Source organism: Tamandua tetradactyla, chromosome 6 (assembly GCF_023851605.1).
Source record: "Tamandua tetradactyla isolate mTamTet1 chromosome 6, mTamTet1.pri, whole genome shotgun sequence".
Taxonomy (NCBI): domain Eukaryota; kingdom Metazoa; phylum Chordata; class Mammalia; order Pilosa; family Myrmecophagidae; genus Tamandua; species Tamandua tetradactyla.
Genome location: NC_135332.1, coordinates 59,989,052 through 60,007,749, shown reverse-complemented (window position 1 = coordinate 60,007,749; position 18,698 = coordinate 59,989,052). Strand labels below are relative to the sequence as shown.

Sequence of the window (18,698 nt, the reverse complement as noted above, 5' to 3'; positions counted from 1 at the left end):
CTATTATTATTACTTTTTTTTTTTCTCTATATTAAAATTCTATATCTTTGTCTGTTGTGTTGCTAGTTCTTCTAAACCGATGCAAATGTACTAAGAAACGATGATCATGCATCTATGTGATGATGTTAAGAATTACTGATTGATTATGTAGAATGGTATGATTTCTAAATGTTGGGTTAATTTCTTTTTTTCCGTTAATTAATAATAATAATAAAAAAGAAACATTAGAAAAAAAAAACAAACTTCCCAATAGAATTGGTATGGAGGAAAGAAAACATCACTTCAGTGAAAGAAAACATAAGGAATCTGGAAAAAAAAACTTCCCAACAGAGAAAGCCCAGGACCAGATGACTTCATAGGTGAATTCCACCAAAGATTCTAGGAAGAACGAACACCAATCCTGCTCAAACTCTTACAAAAAACTGAAGAGGCTGGAACATGACCTAACTCATTCTAAGAATCTAACATCCCCCTAGTACTTTCAAGGCCAGATAGATACTACAAGAAAATTACAGACCAATCTCTCTAATGAATATAAATGTAAACATCCTCAACAAAACAGATGCAAATAGAATCCAACAGAATATTAAAAGAATTGTATATCATGATCAAGGAGATTTTACTCCAGATATGCAAAGGTGGTTCAACACAAGAAAATCAATTAATGAAATACTCCACATCAACAAATTGAAGGGGAAAAATCCACATGATCATATTGATTGATGTAGAAAAAGCATTTAACAAAACCTACTATCAATAAAAACACTGAATGACAGGAATAGAAGGAAACATCCTCAGTATGATAAAGGGCATATATGAAAAACCCACCACTAATATCACACTCAAAGGTGAAAGACTGAAAGATTTCCTTCTAAGATTGGGAAGAAGACAAGAATGCCCACTGCTGCCACTTGTATATAACATTGTGCTAAAAGTTCTGGCTAGGGCAGTTAGACAAGAAAAAGAAATAAAAAACATTCAAACTGGAAAGAAGTAAACTTAGTATTTGCAGATGACAAAATCCTATATTTAGAAAGTCCTGAAAAACCTACAGAAGTTACTAGAGCTAATAAATGAGTTCAGCAAACTGGTGGTATATAAGATCAACATGCAAAAATCAGTTGTGTTTCTATAGACTAGTGAGGAGCAATATCAGGAGGAAATCAAGAAAAAAAAATTCCATTTACAATAACAACTAAAAGAATCAAATATCTAAAAATACACTTAACCAAGGACATAAAGACTTGTATTTAAAAGAAATCAAAGAAGACCGAAACAAATAGACATCTCGTCTTCATGGATTGGAAGGCTAAATGTTAAGATGTCAATTCTGCCCAAACTGAGCTATACACTCAATACAATAACAATAAAAAATCCAACGGCTTACTGTGAAGAAATGGAAAAGCCAATTATTAAATTTATTTGGAAGGATAAGGGGACCCAGAAAGCCAAAAACATCTTGAAAAAGAAGAATGAAGTGGGAAGACTCTTCCTGACTGTGCTGGTTTGAAACTGTTATGTACCCCAGAAAAATCATGCTCTTTTGATCCAATCTTGTGGGGATAGACCTACTGTTTAGGGTAGCACCTTCTGATTAGATTGTTCCTATGGAGATGTGACGCCATTGGTTCAAGGTAGGTCTTAATCCATTTACTGGAGTCCTTTAAGATAGCTCACTTGTGGCAGAGAGGAGTCAGACAGAAATATCACAGGTGCTAAGCCAGAACCTGGAGAGAGCCAAGGGAAGCTAAGAGATGAAATCCAGAGTTTGCCCTGGAGAAGCTAAATGCGGGCTCACAGATGCTTGGAGAGAAAGCTGCTAGAAGCAACAAAGCAGGAGCAAGGACCTCAGATGCCATCCACATGACTTTCCAGCTGACAGAGGTGTCCTGGCTGCTGGCTGCCATTCCTCTGAGAAGGTATCCTCTTGTTGGTACCTCAATTTGGACATTTTCACAGTCTTAGAATTGTAGCTTGTAATTTAATAAATCTCCTTTATAAAAGCCAATCCATTTCTGGTATATTGTATTTTGGTAGCTTCAGCAAACCAAAACACTGACTTTAAAGAATGTGATAAAGCCACAGTGCTCAAAACAGCACGGTATCAGCATAAAGATAGACATATCGATAAATGAAATCAAATTGGGAGTTGTGAAACAGACCCTCAGATCTATGGCCAACTGATTTATTTTCTAAGTGCAATTTTACTGAGATATATTCACGCAACAAAAATCAAACCAATAATCAATGGTTCACAGTCTACTTGATTTCTGACAGGGCCCCCAATCCAATTGTTTTTTTTTTTAAAGGACTCCTAATACATTCAACTGGGACAGAACAGTCAATTCATTAAATGGTGCTGAGAGAACCGGCTATCCATACCCAAAAGAATAAAAGAGGACCCGCCCCCTCAATTCCCTGTGCATGGGCTGGGAGTTGAACCCAGGTCTTCTGCATGACAGATGAACTTTCTACCACTGAACCATATGTATACCCATTTCTGCCTAGTGTTTAACAGACCCTGAGTAGTTTTTTTCCTTTTTTTGGTGTATGGGCTGGGAGTTGACCCCAGGTTTCCCGCATGACAGGTAGGCATTATGACAGATAAAACCTCTATCAGAAAAATTAACTAAAAATGGATCATATACTTAAATAAAAGAGACAGTATCATAAAACTCCTAGAAGAAAATGTAAGGAAGCATCTTCAAGATCTTGTTGTAGGCAGTAGTGTTTCTGAGACTTGTAAAACAAAGCATTAGGAATAACAACAACAAAAAAATATAACCTCTTCAAAACTGGGTATTTTTGCATATCAGAGGTCTTTGTCAAAAAAGTATAAGGGCAACCTACTCAATGGGAGACAATATTTGGAAACCACCTATTCAATAAGTGTTTAATATCAAGAACACATAGAGAAACCCTATAACTCAACAATAAAAAGATAAAAACCCAATTAAAAACAGGCAAAAGACATAAATAAATATTTTCCAAAGAACAAGAGGGAACTTCTGGAAAGATGGCAGAATAGGATGTAGTGACTGCACCCAAGCTCCGCAGAATGACAAGAAAAGGGCCAAAATAAAATAAAATAAATAACTAGGGCTGCAGTTGAAGCAGAGAGACTGGGATGGAGAGAGAGGGGTGAGTGTCCTCAACCATGAGCACACTGGAGGCACGCAGTATGCAGTGAAGGGCTTGGGTCCTGAGGGAGCAGCATGCTCCTGTGCTCTAGCAAGCCCTTGCAGCAGTTTTGGGAGGTCTTCCCTTGTGGCCCCATGGTTGGGAGCTCCTGCGGGGAGACCAGAGGGTGGCAGACTTGCTTCCCCTGTGCACAGTGCCCCTGGTTTCGGCAGAGACTGGGGGTCCCCACACCCCAGGGAAGAGAGAGATAGAGAGGCAGAGTCAAGCTGACCAGATAGCCAGATGGTGTGGGAGGCTCATGGCGTCCTGGTCCTGCTCCTGTAACCCATGGAGGCCCAGGGCTCTCAGAACCGTGCGCCTCCATCTTCCCGCCCCCTCAATTCCCTGTGCATGGGCTGGGAGTTGAACCCAGGTCTTCTGCATGACAGATGAACTTCCTACCACTGAACCATATGTATACCCATTTCTGCCTAGTGTTTAACAGACCCTGAGTAGTCTTTTTCCTTTTTTTTGGTGTATGGGCTGGGAGTTGACCCCAGGTTTCCCGCATGACAGGTAGGCATTATGCAGTTGAACCACCAGTCCATCTTTTCTGCCTAGCTTTTAACAGACCCCCAAGTAGAACTGCACTCCCTGTGTGAGATCTGGGCCTTGGTTTGGTGGGGAATTACTGACAAATGAAGTGCAAAAGGGGACCTTAAATGCAAACCCAAGTAAATACAAAACTTTAGATGAGTTAAGTAAATGAACTTGCAAAATAACCTTATTAAGATAATCAAATGTCCCAGATGCAACAAAAAATCACAAAGCATGTGAAGATCCACACAGAAATGGCCCAGCTACTAAATGATCAAATCAAAACACCAGCAGGGTCAAAAAATGTGAAACTACTAAACAATATTTATAAAGAAATAAAGGACATTAAGATGACATTAGAAAAGTATAAATAGAAATATGAAAGAGTAAACAGAAAAACAGCAGATCTCAGAGAGATGAAAGATACCGTAGACCAAATTATAAATAGACCAGAGACACATTCAAACAACGAGAGGAGATACAAATGGCAAAAAAGCCTATGAAAAGATGCACAACAACATTAATTATTAGGGAAATGCAAATCAAATGAGATATTATTTTACACCCATTAGAATGGCCACTATTAAACAAATAGAAAACTATAAATGTTGGAGAGGAGGTGGAAAAATTGGAATACTTATTCATGGCTGGTGGGAATGTAAAATGGTAGATAGTTTGCAGTTCCTCAGGAAGCTAAGTACAGAACTGCTATATTGACCTGCTACCAGATATACTCAGAAAGACTAAAAGCAGACCCCAAGAGACATGTGCACACTGACGTTCAGAGTGGTATTACTCACAATTAGTGGTATTATTCACAATTGACAGAAGATGGAAACAACTGAAGTGTCCATCAACTGATGAATGGATAAACAAAATGTGGTATATGTATATACAATGGAATATAATTAAGCAGTAAGAAGGAATGAAGTATGACATGCGATAACATGGATAAACCTTGAGGACATTATATTAAGTGAAATAAGTCAGTCACAAAAGAACAAATATCATATGATCTCACTAATATGAACTAATAATAATAAGTAAACTGAGTTAAAATAACTATAATAAGTAAACTATAATAAGTAAAAAAGAGTTAAAATTTAAAACGCAGGTTTACCAGGAAATAAATGAGGGTAGAGAATTAGGAGTACTTGCTTAATAATTTGTGCAGAGTTTTTAATCAGATTGAACGTAAATGTATGGAATTGGACAGAGTTGACAGTAGCACATTATGGAAGAATGTGATTAATAGCAATAAATTATGTGTGTGACTGTGGTTGAAATAGGAAATTTAGAGTCATGTATGTTACTAGAAGGAAAGCTAGAGGATAAAACAAGGGACTGTATAACACAGTGAACCCTGTTATGGTTGATGACTGATTAACATTATAAATATAAGAAGGTTCATTCATGAACTAGAACAAATGTATGTCACTATTACAAGGAGTCAATAATGGAGTGGTACATTGAGGAAAACTGCACTGAATACAACTATGGATCATAGTTTACAATAATATTTTAATTTTCTTTCAACAAATGTATCACACCAATACCAAGGGTCAAAAAGGGGGGCAATAACAGTGTGGATTATTTCTTTCTGGAGTAATGAAAATGTTTTAAAATTGACTGTGAGATGAAAAAAACAATGGAAACCTACAATGGTAGATTTAAAGAGACAGAGGATAGAATTAGTGAACTGGAGGATGGAACATCTGAAATCCAAAAAGAAACAGAAACTATAGGGAAAAGAATGGAAAAATTTGAGCAGGGGCTCAGAGAACTGAATGATAATATGAAGCACACAAATATATGTGTTGTGGGTGTCCCAGAAGGAGAAGAGAAGGGAAAAGGAGGAGAAAAACTAATGGAAGAAATTTTCACTGAAAATTTCCCAACTCTTATGAAAGACCTAAAATTACAGATCCAAGAAGTGCAGCGCACCCCAAAGAGAATAGACCCAAATAGGTGTTCTCCAAGACACTTACTAGTTAGAATGTCAGAGGTCAAAGAGAAAGAGAGGATCTTGAAGCAGCAAGAGAAAAACAATCCATCACATACAAGGGAAACCCAATAAGACTATGTGTAGATTTCTCAGCAGAAACCATGGAAGCTAGAAGACAGTGGGATGATATATTTAAATGACTAAAAGAGAAAAACTGCCAACCAAGAATTCTGTGTCCAGCAAAATTGTCCTTCAAAAATGAGGGAGAAATTAAAACATTTTCAGACAAAAAGTCACTGAGAGAATTTGTGACCAAGAGACCAGCTCTGCAAGAAATACTAAAGGGGGCACTAGAGTCAGATACGAAAAGACAGAAGAGAGAGGTATGGAGAACAGTGTAGAAAGAAGGAAAATCAGATATGATATATATAATACAAAAGGCAAAATGGTAGAGGAAAGTATTACCCAAACAGCAATAACACTAAATGTCAATGGACTGAATTCCCCAATCAAAAGACATAGACTGGCAGAATGGATTAAAAAACAGGATCCTTCTATATGCTGTCTACAGGAAACACATCTTAGACCCAAAGATAAACATAGGTTGAAAGTGAAAGGTTGGGAAAAGATATTTCATGCAAATAACAACCAGAAAAGAGCAGGAGTAGCTATACTAATATCCAACAAATTAGACTTCAAATGTAAAACAGTTAAAAGAGACAAAGAAGGATACTATCTACTAATAAAAGGAAAAATTAAACAAGAAGACATAACAATCATAAATATATATGCACCGAATCAGAATGCCCCAAAATACATGAGGAAAACACTGCAACCACTGAAAAGGGAAATAGACACATCTACCATAATAGTTGGAGACTTCAATTCGCCACTCTCATCAATGGACAGAACATCTAGACAGAGGATCAATAAAGAAACAGAGAATTTGAACATTACAATAAATGAGCTAGACTTAACAGACATTTATAGGACATTACACCCCACAACAGCAGGATACACCTTTTTCTCAAGTGCTCATGGATCATTCTCAAAGATAGACCATATGCTGGGTCACAAAGCAAATCTCAACAAATTTAAAAAGATTGAAATCATACACAACACTTTCTCAGATCATAAAGGAATGAAGTTGGAAATCAATAACAGGCAGAGTGCCAGAAAATTCACAAATACGTGGAGGTTCAACAACACACTCTTAAACAACGAGTGGGTCAAGGAAGAAATTACAAGAGAAATTAGTAAATATCTCGAGGCAAATGAAAATGAAAACACAACATTTCAAAACCTATGGGACGCAGCAAAGGCAGTGCTAAGAGGGAAATTTATTGCCCTAAATGCCTATATCAGAAAAGAAGAAAAGGCAAAAATGCAGGAATTAACTGTCCACTTGGAAGAACTGGAGAAAGAACAGCAAACTAACCCCAAAGCAAGCAAAAGGAAAGAAATAACAAAGATTAGAGCAGAAATAAATGAAACTGAAAACAATAGAGAAAATCAATAAGACCAGAAGTTGGTTCTATGAGAAAATCAATAAGATTGATGGGCCCTTAGCAAGACTGACAAAAAGAAGAAGAGAGAGGACGCAAATAAATAAGATCAGAAATGGAAGAGGAGACATAACCACTGACCTCACAGAAATAAAGGAGGTAATAACAGGATATTATGAACAACTTTACGCTAATAAATACAATAATGTAGATGAAATGAACAAGTTCCTATAAAGTCATGAACAACCAACTTTGACTCAAGAAGAAATAGAAGACCTCAACAAACCAATCACAAGTAAAGAAATCGAATCAGTCATTCAAAAGCTTCCGAAAAAGAAAAGTCCAGGACCAGACGGCTTCACATGTGAATTCTACCAAACATTCCAAAAAAAATTAGTACCAACTCTCCTCAAACTCTTCAAAAAAATCGAAGTGGAGGGAATGCTACCTAATTCATTCTATGAAGCCAACATCACCCTCATACCAAAACCAGGCAAAGATATTACAAAAAAAGAAAACTACTGACCAATCTCTCTAATGAATATAGATGCAAAAATCCTCAACAAAATTCTAGCAAATCAAATCCAGCAACACATTAAAAGAATTATACATCATGACCAAGTAGGATTCATCCCAGGTATGCAAGGATGGTTCAACATAAGAAAATCAATTAATGTAATACACCATATCAACAAATCAAAGCAGAAAAATCACATGATCATCTCAATTGATGCAGAGAAGGCATTTGACAAGATTCAACATCCTTTCCTGTTGAAAACACTTCAAAGGATAGGAATACAAGGGAACTTCCTTAAAATGATAGAGGGAATATATGAAAAACCCACAGCTAATATCATTCTCAATGGGGAAAAATTGAAACCTTTCCCCCTAAGAGCAGGAACAAGACAAGGATGTCCATTATCACCACTATTATTCAACATCGTGTTGGAGGTTCTAGCCAGAGCAATTAGACAAGAAAAAGAAATACAAGGCATCAAAATTGGAAAGGAAGAAGTAAAACTATCACTGTTTGCAGACGAGATGATACTATACGTTGAAAACCCGGAAAAATCCACAACAAAACTACTAGAGCTAATAAATGTGTACAGCAAAGTAGGAGGTTACAAGATCAACATTCAAAAATCCATAGCGTTTCTATACAGTAGCAATGAACAAGCTGAGGGGGAAATCAAGAAATGAATTCCATTTACAATTGCAACGAAAAGAATAAAGTACTTAGGAATAAATCTAACTAAAGAGACAAAAGACCTATACAAAGAAAACTACAAAAAACTGTTAAAAGAAATCACAGAAGACCTAAATAGATGGAAGGGCATACCGTGTTCATGGATTGGAAGACTAAATATAGTTAAGATGTCAATCCTACCTAAATTGGTTTACAGATTCAATGCAATAGCAATCAAAATCCCAACAACTTACTTTTCAGAAATAGAAAAACCAATAAGCAAATTTATCTGGAAGGGCAGGGTGCCCCGAATTGCTAAAAGTACCTTGAGGAAAAAAACGAAGCTGGAGGTCTCAAGCTGTCGGACTTTAAGGCATATTATGAAGCCACAGTGGTCAAAACAGCATGGTGTTGGCATAAAGATAGATATATCGACCAATGGAATCGAATAGAGTGCTCAGATATAGACCCTCTCATCTATGCACATTTGATCTTTGATAAGGCAGTCAAGCCAACTCACCTGGGACAGAACAGTCTCTTCAATAAATGGTTCCTAGAGAACTGGATATCCATATGCAAAAGAATGAAAGAGGATCCGCATCTCACACCCTATACAAAAGTTAACTCAAAATGGATCAAAGATCTAAACATTAGGTCTAAGACCATAAAACAGTTAGAGGAAAATGTAGGGAGATATCTTATGAAACTTACAATTGGAGGCGGTTTTATGGACCTTAAACCTAAAGCAAGAGCACTGAAGAAAGAAAGAAAGAAATGGGAGCTCCTCAAAATTAAACACTTTTGTGCATCAAAGAACTTCATCATGAAAGTAGAAAGACAGCCTACACAATGGGAGACAATATTTGGAAACGACATATCAGATAAAGGTCTAATATCCAGAATTTATAAAGAGATTGTTCAACTCAACAACAAAAAGACAGCCAACCCGATTACAAAATGGGAAAAAGACTTGAACAGAAACCTCTCAGAAGAGGAAATACAAATGGCCAAAAGGCACATGAAGAGATGCTTAATGTCCCTGGCCATTAGAGAAATGCAAATCAAAACCACAATGAGATATCATCTCACACCCACCAGAATGGCCATTATCAACAAAACAGAAAATGACAAGTGCTGGAGAGGATGCGGAGAAAGAGGCACACTTATCCACTGTTGGTGGGAATGTCAAATGGTGCAACCACTGTGGAAGGCAGTTTGGCGGTTCCTCAAAAAGCTGAATATAGAATTGCCATACAACCCAGCAATACCATTGCTAGGTATCTACTCAAAGGACTTAAGGGCAAAGACACAAACGGGCATTTGCACACCAATGTTTATAGCAGCGTTATTTACAATTGCAAAGAGATGGAAACAGCCAAAATGTCCCTCAACAGATGAGTGGCTAAACAAACTGTGGTATATGCATACGATGGAATATTATGCAGCTTTAAGACAGAATAAACTTATGAAGCATGTAATAACATGGATGGACCTAGAGAACATTATGCTGAGTGAAACTAGCCAAAAACTAAAGGACAAATACTGTATGGTCCCACTGATGTGAACCGACATTAGAGAATAAACTTGGAATATGTCATTGGTAACAGAGACCATCAGGAGTTAGAAACAGGGTAAGATAATGGGTAATTGGAGCTGAAGGGATACAAACTGTGTAACAGGACTAGATACAAAAACTCAAAAATGGACAGCACAATACTACCTAATTGTAATGCAATTATGTTAAAACACTGAATGAAGCTGCATCTGAGCTATAGTTTTTTTTGTTTGTGTGTTTTTTTATATATATTTTTTGTATTTTGTATTTTTATTTTTTCTCTATATTATCATTTTATTTCTTTTTCTGTTGTCTTGCTATTCCTTTTTCTAAATCGATGCAAATCTACTAAGAAATGATGATCATACATCTATGTGATGATATTAAGAATTACTGATTGCATCTGTAGAATGGAATGATTTCTAAATGTTGTGTTAATCTTTTTTATTTAATAAAAAATAAATAAATAAATAAATAAATAAATAAATAAATAAATAAGGGGGACAAATGTTAAAATAAATTTAGTTTGAAATGCTAGTGGTAAATGAAACTGAGGGGTAAGGGGAATGGTATGTATAGTCTTTTTTTTTCTCTGTTATAGTTATATTTCTTTTTCTGTTATCTTTTTATTTCTTTTTCTAAATCAATGCAAATGTTCTAAGAAATGATGAATATGCAACTATGTGATGATATTAAGAATTACTGATTGTATATGTAGAATGGAATGATATCTTAATGCTTTGTTTGTTAATTTTTTTTAATTCATAAAAAAAGTTTTAAAAAAATTGACTGTGGTGATGAATGCACAACTCTATGATTATACTGAGCTACTGATTGTATAGTTTATATGGATTGTATGGTGTGTGAATATATCTCAATAAAACTGCTTTATATAAAACAAAACAACAACAGAACTCCCAACAAAGAACAGCACAGGACCAGATGAATTCAGTGGTGGATTTTATCAAACAACCCAGAAAGAATTAACACTAATCCTGCTCAAACTCTTCCAAAGAACTGAAGAGGAGGGAACACTCCCTAACTAATTCTATGAGCCCAACATCACCCTCAAAGCAAAGCTACATAGAGATACCAAAAGCAAAGACTATCACAGAGCAATATTCACTATGAACACAGATGCAAAAATCCTCAATACTAGTAATCTAAATCCTACAGCATATGTGAAGAAATATATCTTATTCTATTTTATTTTATTGTTCTTCACAGTAACTGCGACTTTTACAAATTGAAGGTTTTTGACGACCTTGCATTGAGTAAGTCTACAGGCGCCATTCTTCCAACAGCATGAGTACACTCTGCGTCTCTTTGTACATTTCGCTAATACAATACTTCAAACTCTTTCATTATTATTATATGTTATCATGATCTGTGAGTTCTGATGGTACTATTGTAATTATTTTACAGTTACACAAACTGTTTTCATGTAAGATGATGAACTTCCTCAACAGTTGTGTGTGTTCTGACTACTCCACTGACCAGCCATTCCCTGTCACTCTATCTCCTTGGGCCTCCTCATTCCTGGAGATCCATCAATACTGGAACTAGGACAATTAACAACCCTACAAGGGCCTCTAAGTGTTCAAATTAAAAAATGAGTTGCATATCTCTCACTTTAAATCAAAGGCTAGAAATGTTTAAGCTTATAAGACTAAGAAAGACATGTCAGCTGAGAAAGGCCAAAAGATATGCCTCCTGCATCAGTTAACCAAGTTACGAATGTAAATGAATAGGTCTTGCAGGAAATTAAAAATGCTAACTCCAGTGAACACATGAATGATAAGAAAGCAAAACAGTCTTATTGCTGACAAGCTTTAGTGGTCTGGAGAGGAGATCAAACCAGTCACAACATTCCCTTATGCCAAGGCCTAATCCAGAGCAATGCCTTAACGTTCTTTAATTCTACGAAAGTTGAGAGAGGTGAAGAAGCTGCAAAAGAAAAGTTAGAGGCTAGAAGAAGTTGATTCCTGAGATTTTAAAGAACGAAGCCATCTCTATAACATCAAAGTATAAGGTGAGAAAGTAAGTGCTGATATAGAAACTGCATCAAGTTATCCAGAAGATCTAGCTAAAATAACTGATGAAGACAGCTACACTAAACAGATTTTCAATTCAGATCAAATACTTTCTATTGGAAGAAGATGCCACTTAGGACTTTTACCATTCTGAAAATCCTAGGGCCCCTAAGAATTACACTAAATCTATTCTACATGTGACCTATAAACTGAATAAAGCTTGGATTACAGCACTTCTGTTTACAGCATGGTTTTTCAATATATGAAGCCCACTGTTGTTATCTATTCCTCAAAAAAAAAAAAAAATAAAAAAATAAACTCCTTTTGAAATATTACTGCTCACAGACAAGGTACCTGGTCACCCAAGAGCTCTGATGGAGATGTGCAATGAGATTAATGTTGGTTGCATACCTGCCAACACAACACCCATTCTGAAGCCCATGGGCCAAGGAGTCATTTTGACTTTCAAGTCTTATTATGTGTTGTAGTTTGCTAGCTGCCGGAATGCAACGCACTAGAGACAGATTGGCTTTCAATAAAGGGGAATTTATTTTGTTAGTTCTTCAGAAGAAAGGCAGCTAACTTTCAACTGAGGTTCTTTCTTACTTGGGAAGGCACAGGGTGATTTCTACTGGCCTTCTCTCCAGGCCTCTGGGTTCCAACAACTTTCCCCAGGGTGATTCCTTTCTGCATCTCCAAAGGCCTGGGCTGAGCTGCGAGTGCTGAGATGAGGTATGCTGAGCTGCTCTGGCTATGCTATGTTGAGCTCTCTCATTTAAGCACCAGCCAGTTAAATCAAATATCATTCATTGCAGCAGACACATCTCCTAACTGACTGCAGATGTAATCAGCAACAGATGAGTTTCACATGGCATCGGCTCATATCCACAGCAATAGAACTAGGCACCTTCACCAAGCCAAGCTGACACCTGAATCTAACTACTACATTATGTAAGGATTATATTTCTTAAGAGTACAACTGCCACAGATAGTGATTCCTCTGATGGATCTGGGCTAAGAAAACTGAAAACCTACTGGAAAGGATTCATCATTCTACATACCATTAAGAACATTTGTGATTTATGGGAGGAAGTCAAAATATTAAAATTAACAGGAGTCTGGAAGAAGTTGATTCTAACCCTCATGACTTTCAGAGTTTCAAGATTTCAGTGGAGGAAGTAATTGTAGATATGGTAGAAATAGCAAGAGAACTAGAATTAGAAGTGGAGCCTGAAGGTACAACTGAATTGGTACAAACTCACAATAAAACTTGAACAGATGAGTTGTTTATTATGGATGAGGAAAGAAAGTGGTTTCTTGAAATGGAATCAACTCCTACTGAAAATGCTGTGAACATTGTTGAAATAACAACAAAGGATTTTAAATATTAAAGAAACTTAGTTGATAAAGTGGCATCAGGGTTTGAGAGGACTGGCTCCAATTTAAACAGACATTCTACTGTGGATAAAATGCTATCAAACAACATTGCATGCTATAGAAAAATCTTTCATGAAAGAAAGAGAAGAGTGAATCAATACAGCAAATCTTCACTGATGCCTTAGGAAACTGCCACATCCACCCCAACCCTCAGCAGCCAACAACATCTAGGCAAACCCCTCTACTAGCAAAGAGTTATGAGTAGCTGAGGGCTCACATGATAACTAGCATTTTTAGCAATAAATAATTTTTTTTAAATTAAGGTATATACATTCTTTTTCAGACTAATGCTACTGCACACTAAAATGAGTACAGTATGGTATATAACTTTATATGCACTGGGAAACAAAAAAATTTGTGTGACTTCCTTTATAGCAATATTTGCTTTACTGCAGTGGTCTGGTACTGAACCCTCGATATCCCTGAGGTTTGCCTGTTTACAAATGATCAAGTGGGATTTATCCAACAATATGTAAGGATGGTTCAATGGAAGAAAATCAACCAGTGGAATAGAAGACAGTAATAGAACAAAAGAAAAAATAACACATGGTAATCTCCATTAACCTGGAAAAAAACATGCAACACTTCTTCTTGATAAAAACACTTAGAAAAGTAGCAATAGATGGAAACTTCCTCAACATGATAAAGAACATATATAAACATTATACACAATGGTTAAATTCTCAAATCCTTCTAAGATCAGGATCACAACAAGGATGGACACTGTCACCACTAGTGTTCAATGTTTTACAGGAAATTATAGCCAGAGCATCTAGGCAAGAAGAAGAAATACAAAACATCCAAACTGGGAAGGAAGAAGTAACACTTCTTCACTATTTGCAGAAGACATGATTCTATATACAGAAAATCCTGAAAAGTCCACACAAACCTATTAGAATCAATAAATGAATTAAGCAAAATGGCAGGGTACAAGATCAATCAGCAAAAGTCAGTACTGTTTCTATATACTGATAATGAACACTGAAGGGGAAACCAAGAAAAATATTTCATTTACAATAGCAACTAAACAATCAAATATCTAGGAATAAATTTAACCAAGAAAGTAAAGGGACTTGTACATGGGAAACTACAAAACCTTGTTGAAAGAAATCAAAGGAGACCTAAATAAATAGAAGGACAGTCCATGTCCATGGATTGGAAGACTAAGTACTGTTAAGATTTCAATTTTAGGACGGGCCACGGTGGCTCAGCAGGCAGAGTTCTCGCCTGTCATGCCAGAGACCCAAGATCGATTCCCGGTGCCTGCCCTTGTGAAAAAAAAAAAAAAAAATTTCAATTTTATCAAAAGAGATTTACAGATTCAACGCAACTGCAATAAAAATTCTAACAGCCATCTCTGCAGAAATGGAAAAGCCAAGCATCAAATTTACATGTGGAAATTAAACGGTATACTCTTAAACAACCCTGGGTCAAAAAGAAATCATAAGAGAAATTAGGAAATATCTTGAGATGAAAACAAAACCTACCAAAACTAAACAACTAAAAAGCATAACAAAACAAAACAATTAAAAATCATTAGAAAACAAAACAAAAAACTTATAAGATGCAGTTCTAAATGCCTACATTAAAAAAAGAAGACAGATTACAAGTGACTAACCTTCATATCTAAATAAACTAGAAGACCAAACTAAAACTAAGGTTATTAGAAGGAAGGAAACAGTAAAGATTGGAGCACAGATAAATGAAATAGAGAATCAACAAAACCAAAAGTTCATATTCGCGACCTGATATTCATAGTAGCATTATTCACAACTGCCAAAGACGGAAGCCATTCAAGTATCCATCAACAGATGGATGGGTATACACAATGGAGTATAAAGACAATGGAATCTCATTCAGCCACAAAAAGGAATGAAGTTATGGTACATGTGACAACATGGATGAAACTTGAAGACACCATGTTGAGTGAAATAAGAAAGATACAAATAGACAAATACTGCAGGATTTCACTGATAATAAGCAAATCATAGAGTAAAAAAGTAGATTACATGTTACCAGGGGCCAGTGAAGGGGTAGGGTATGAGTTAATGCTTAACTGGTATACAGTCTTTGTTTTGGAGGATGGAAAAGTTTTGGTAATAGATGGTAGTGATGGTAGCAGAATAATTTGAAGTTAACACCAATGAATCATACATTTGAACATGACCAAAAGGGAAATTTTACACTGGATTTATGCTACTATAATAAAAATTAAAAAAAACAACAACAGGACTGCATAATACAGTGAACTCTAATGTAAACCAGGAAGTACAGTTAACAGTATAATTATAATATTCTTTATTAATACGGAGTGTTAATAGGGAAAACTGTGGGGGAATCTGGAAACAGTATTTTTTGCATAATTTTTCGGTAAATACACAACTTCTCTAAAAAAAAGTTTTTTAAAATCAAAGTGATCACCTTAGGAGGAAAAAAATTGTATCTTCAGAGCAGTATGCTACAATTTTATTTTAAAAGATATTTTTAGTTTATTTAATTTTGTATACATTTAAGTACATATTTGAATCATGAAGTCCACATTTGATAGCACCAAAGAAAATCTACTATTAAAAACCTGAGTGGATTCAGGCTGGGCCACTATTTTAAAATTCAGGAAATTTGCTCATGCTGCCTTGGATCTAAAGTGTAACAGTGACTAAAGACTATAAGAACTCAATCAACATTTTAAAGGCTGGAATCACAAAATAAATTAAACTATAAGGGAATAGTATGTCACAGTCTTAGTATAAATATAATGGGATAAAAGGACTTAATTTAATGACACATTACCTCTGTGAAGTTTGATTGGACAGGAAAAGTCAGAATCAAAGGGATCATCATCTCCAGATGCCAGTTTCAGAGCAAGTTCCAACTCAACACATTCAAACACATACAGAGAAGGAATGAGGTCAGTCCTAGAATCCCAGCACTTTTCTGACTGTAAAAAAAGCATTGTACTTTTGGTCATCCACGTTCATTTGAAAATGTACACAATTAAAAACAGAAGCAAAAGAAGATGGGTCAAATTTCTCTAATAACTAAACATAACCTTTTTCTTTCAAGCTTTACCCTATATTAAATCAGACTTTTAATACATATATAGATAGTATCACCAAGACAGTTTTTATTGGAGGATATCTTCAAAAGGCCATAGTCTCAAAACAAATTTACTTAACATTTTATTTTGTTGTAAATTAATATCTTAAATATACCTAATTTCTTCTTGAGTACTTTCAGCCTGAAAATATTTTATAATGAGTTACTTACCTTTAATATTCACGGTATAATATAAAACTCTTTATTTGTGCCAAATCTTCCACCCACTATCTTTAAAAAAAAAAAAAATCCTCATTCTAAGCTCTGGGGAGTCAGTGACAACAACTGTATTTTTTTTACTCAAAGGTTTTTCTCAATAGAATTTATCATTTTTAACATGTGAAAAAAAAAGTGGGTCAAATAGTGCTTTCAAATTCTTCTTAATTCCATTCTCTATTCTAATAGTGCCTTGTTATTTCTCAAAAAGAACAAGATTCTTCTTTTAGAAGGTGTAAATAAACAAGTTTAGAGAAAAAACAATTCAGCAATTCAAAATTTCTTTACATCTATCATTAAAGATTGTAGTACAGAGTTCAGAAAGAAAAAACTAGGCTGGTGGACCAAAAGAGATTGGGTAATCTTATAGCTTCTTTCCGTTTAGATTTCTAAGTGGGCTGCAATTATTTTATTAAATTATGCTTAATTTCTAAAATATCTGATATGTCATATATATAAGCAAAATTTCTTATATATTAAGCATCCATTGAAGATAGAAAATATACCCATGCTAGCCTGTACTTACTGTTTGTTCGTCTTCTTCTTCCCCTTCTAGCACAACACAGTGATACAGCATTCCTGATTCAGTAGCAATCACTAAGATGTTGGGGATGCAGGGTAAGCAGAGTATATTACAAGCATCATAACCATAGTTATCTTCAGCTGCAGGATGCATGGGTAATGGACCTAATAGCCTTCCAAGATTCCCAGGGCTAAAGAAAGAGTAAACACATATTTGGGAAATGCTGACAGAAGATAACCACATGCATCACTTAAAACAATTCTTTGACTTTGTCTTTTTCCAGCTATTAAATGTACCTTTTGCTTCATTAAAAATGTAGTATGTTCCAACTTCTCTGCTTTTTCACTTTCCTAATCACACTCTAGTAGTTCTCAGCCAGGATGATTTTGCTCCCCAGGGGACATGTGGCAATGACTGAACACAATTTTGACTATCACAATTGTGTGGGGTGGCTAACTAACATCTGGTTGGTAGAAGCCAGGAATGCTGCTAAACATACCCTCATAGGATAGCCCCATAATCAAAAATTATGAGGTCCCAAATACCAATAGTGCCAAGATTGAGAAACCATGCCTGAAACCCACTATGGTTTATGCCTCCATCACTCTATGGAACGTACCCTGGCGGGGGTCACCAATAAGATTTTAGCCACTAAAACCAAAAGGCATTTACATGAACTTCTGCTGCATTTGTCACTGATTAATAATTATTGCATCTTAACACCCTGAACACCTGTAGTAATTCTTTCTCCTAGTTCTTTCTTCCTTATTCTCTGAACACACATTTCTAATGTCCTTTTCTAATGTCTGTGTCTTAAATATTGGTGTTCTCTAGGGTTCTGTTGTAAGCCTTCTTCTCTTTTCAAAATACACAGTTACGTGAAAGTATATTAAATTACGCCTGGTTTAACCACCACCTATATTCTTATGATTCCTAAATCTTTTCTTCAGAAATGTAGCTTCTCTTCAGGGCTTAGGACCCACATATTTGATTTGATTAGAAACTCATTTACTGAATCCTGGATTACACTTCCAAGGAACTCACAGTTTAACAGAATTACTACACTATGTAGTAAGTGTAAAAATATAAGGATTTACAGAGTACATTTGAGAAAACAAAAGTGAGGTGGGTAGGAAAGGCTTCAAAAATAAATAAGTTAAACAGGAAAAGAATGAATTCTGGGAAAGGGTGGTGAACATGCCAAATTGAAGAAAAGCACATGAGAAGTCTTAGGGACATGAAAGTGAAGAAACTAATAGGAAGGAAACTTAGTTCAGTATGATGGGAGCCCAAGTACAAGGTGTAAAGCAACAGAAAAGTAGCTAGACAGATATCCAAGGACTAATGTATGAAGCAGATGGCAGTGAATGCCAAGTAACATGCTCAGACTTTATCTGCCAGGTGATAGTGAATCATTTAGAGGTTTTAAATCAAGACAGAGACAGAATTTTATTTTAAAAAGATAAGTCAGTAGTAGTGAAGATG

At 35.7% G+C, this 18,698-nt stretch overlaps 1 protein-coding gene across 1 annotated transcript in view; it reads right to left on the bottom strand.

Moving 5' to 3' along the window:
• NUP88 (nucleoporin 88) overlaps window positions 1-18,698 on the bottom strand; it is a 74,182-nt gene that overhangs the window by 15,422 nt on the left and 40,062 nt on the right. The window contains exons 6-7 of the mRNA XM_077165819.1: window positions 17,217-17,403; window positions 16,169-16,316 (exon numbers count right to left, since the gene is read on the bottom strand). Coding sequence (XP_077021934.1) covers window positions 16,169-16,316; window positions 17,217-17,403 — 335 coding nt within the window. The remainder of the gene's footprint in view (window positions 1-16,168; window positions 16,317-17,216; window positions 17,404-18,698) is intronic.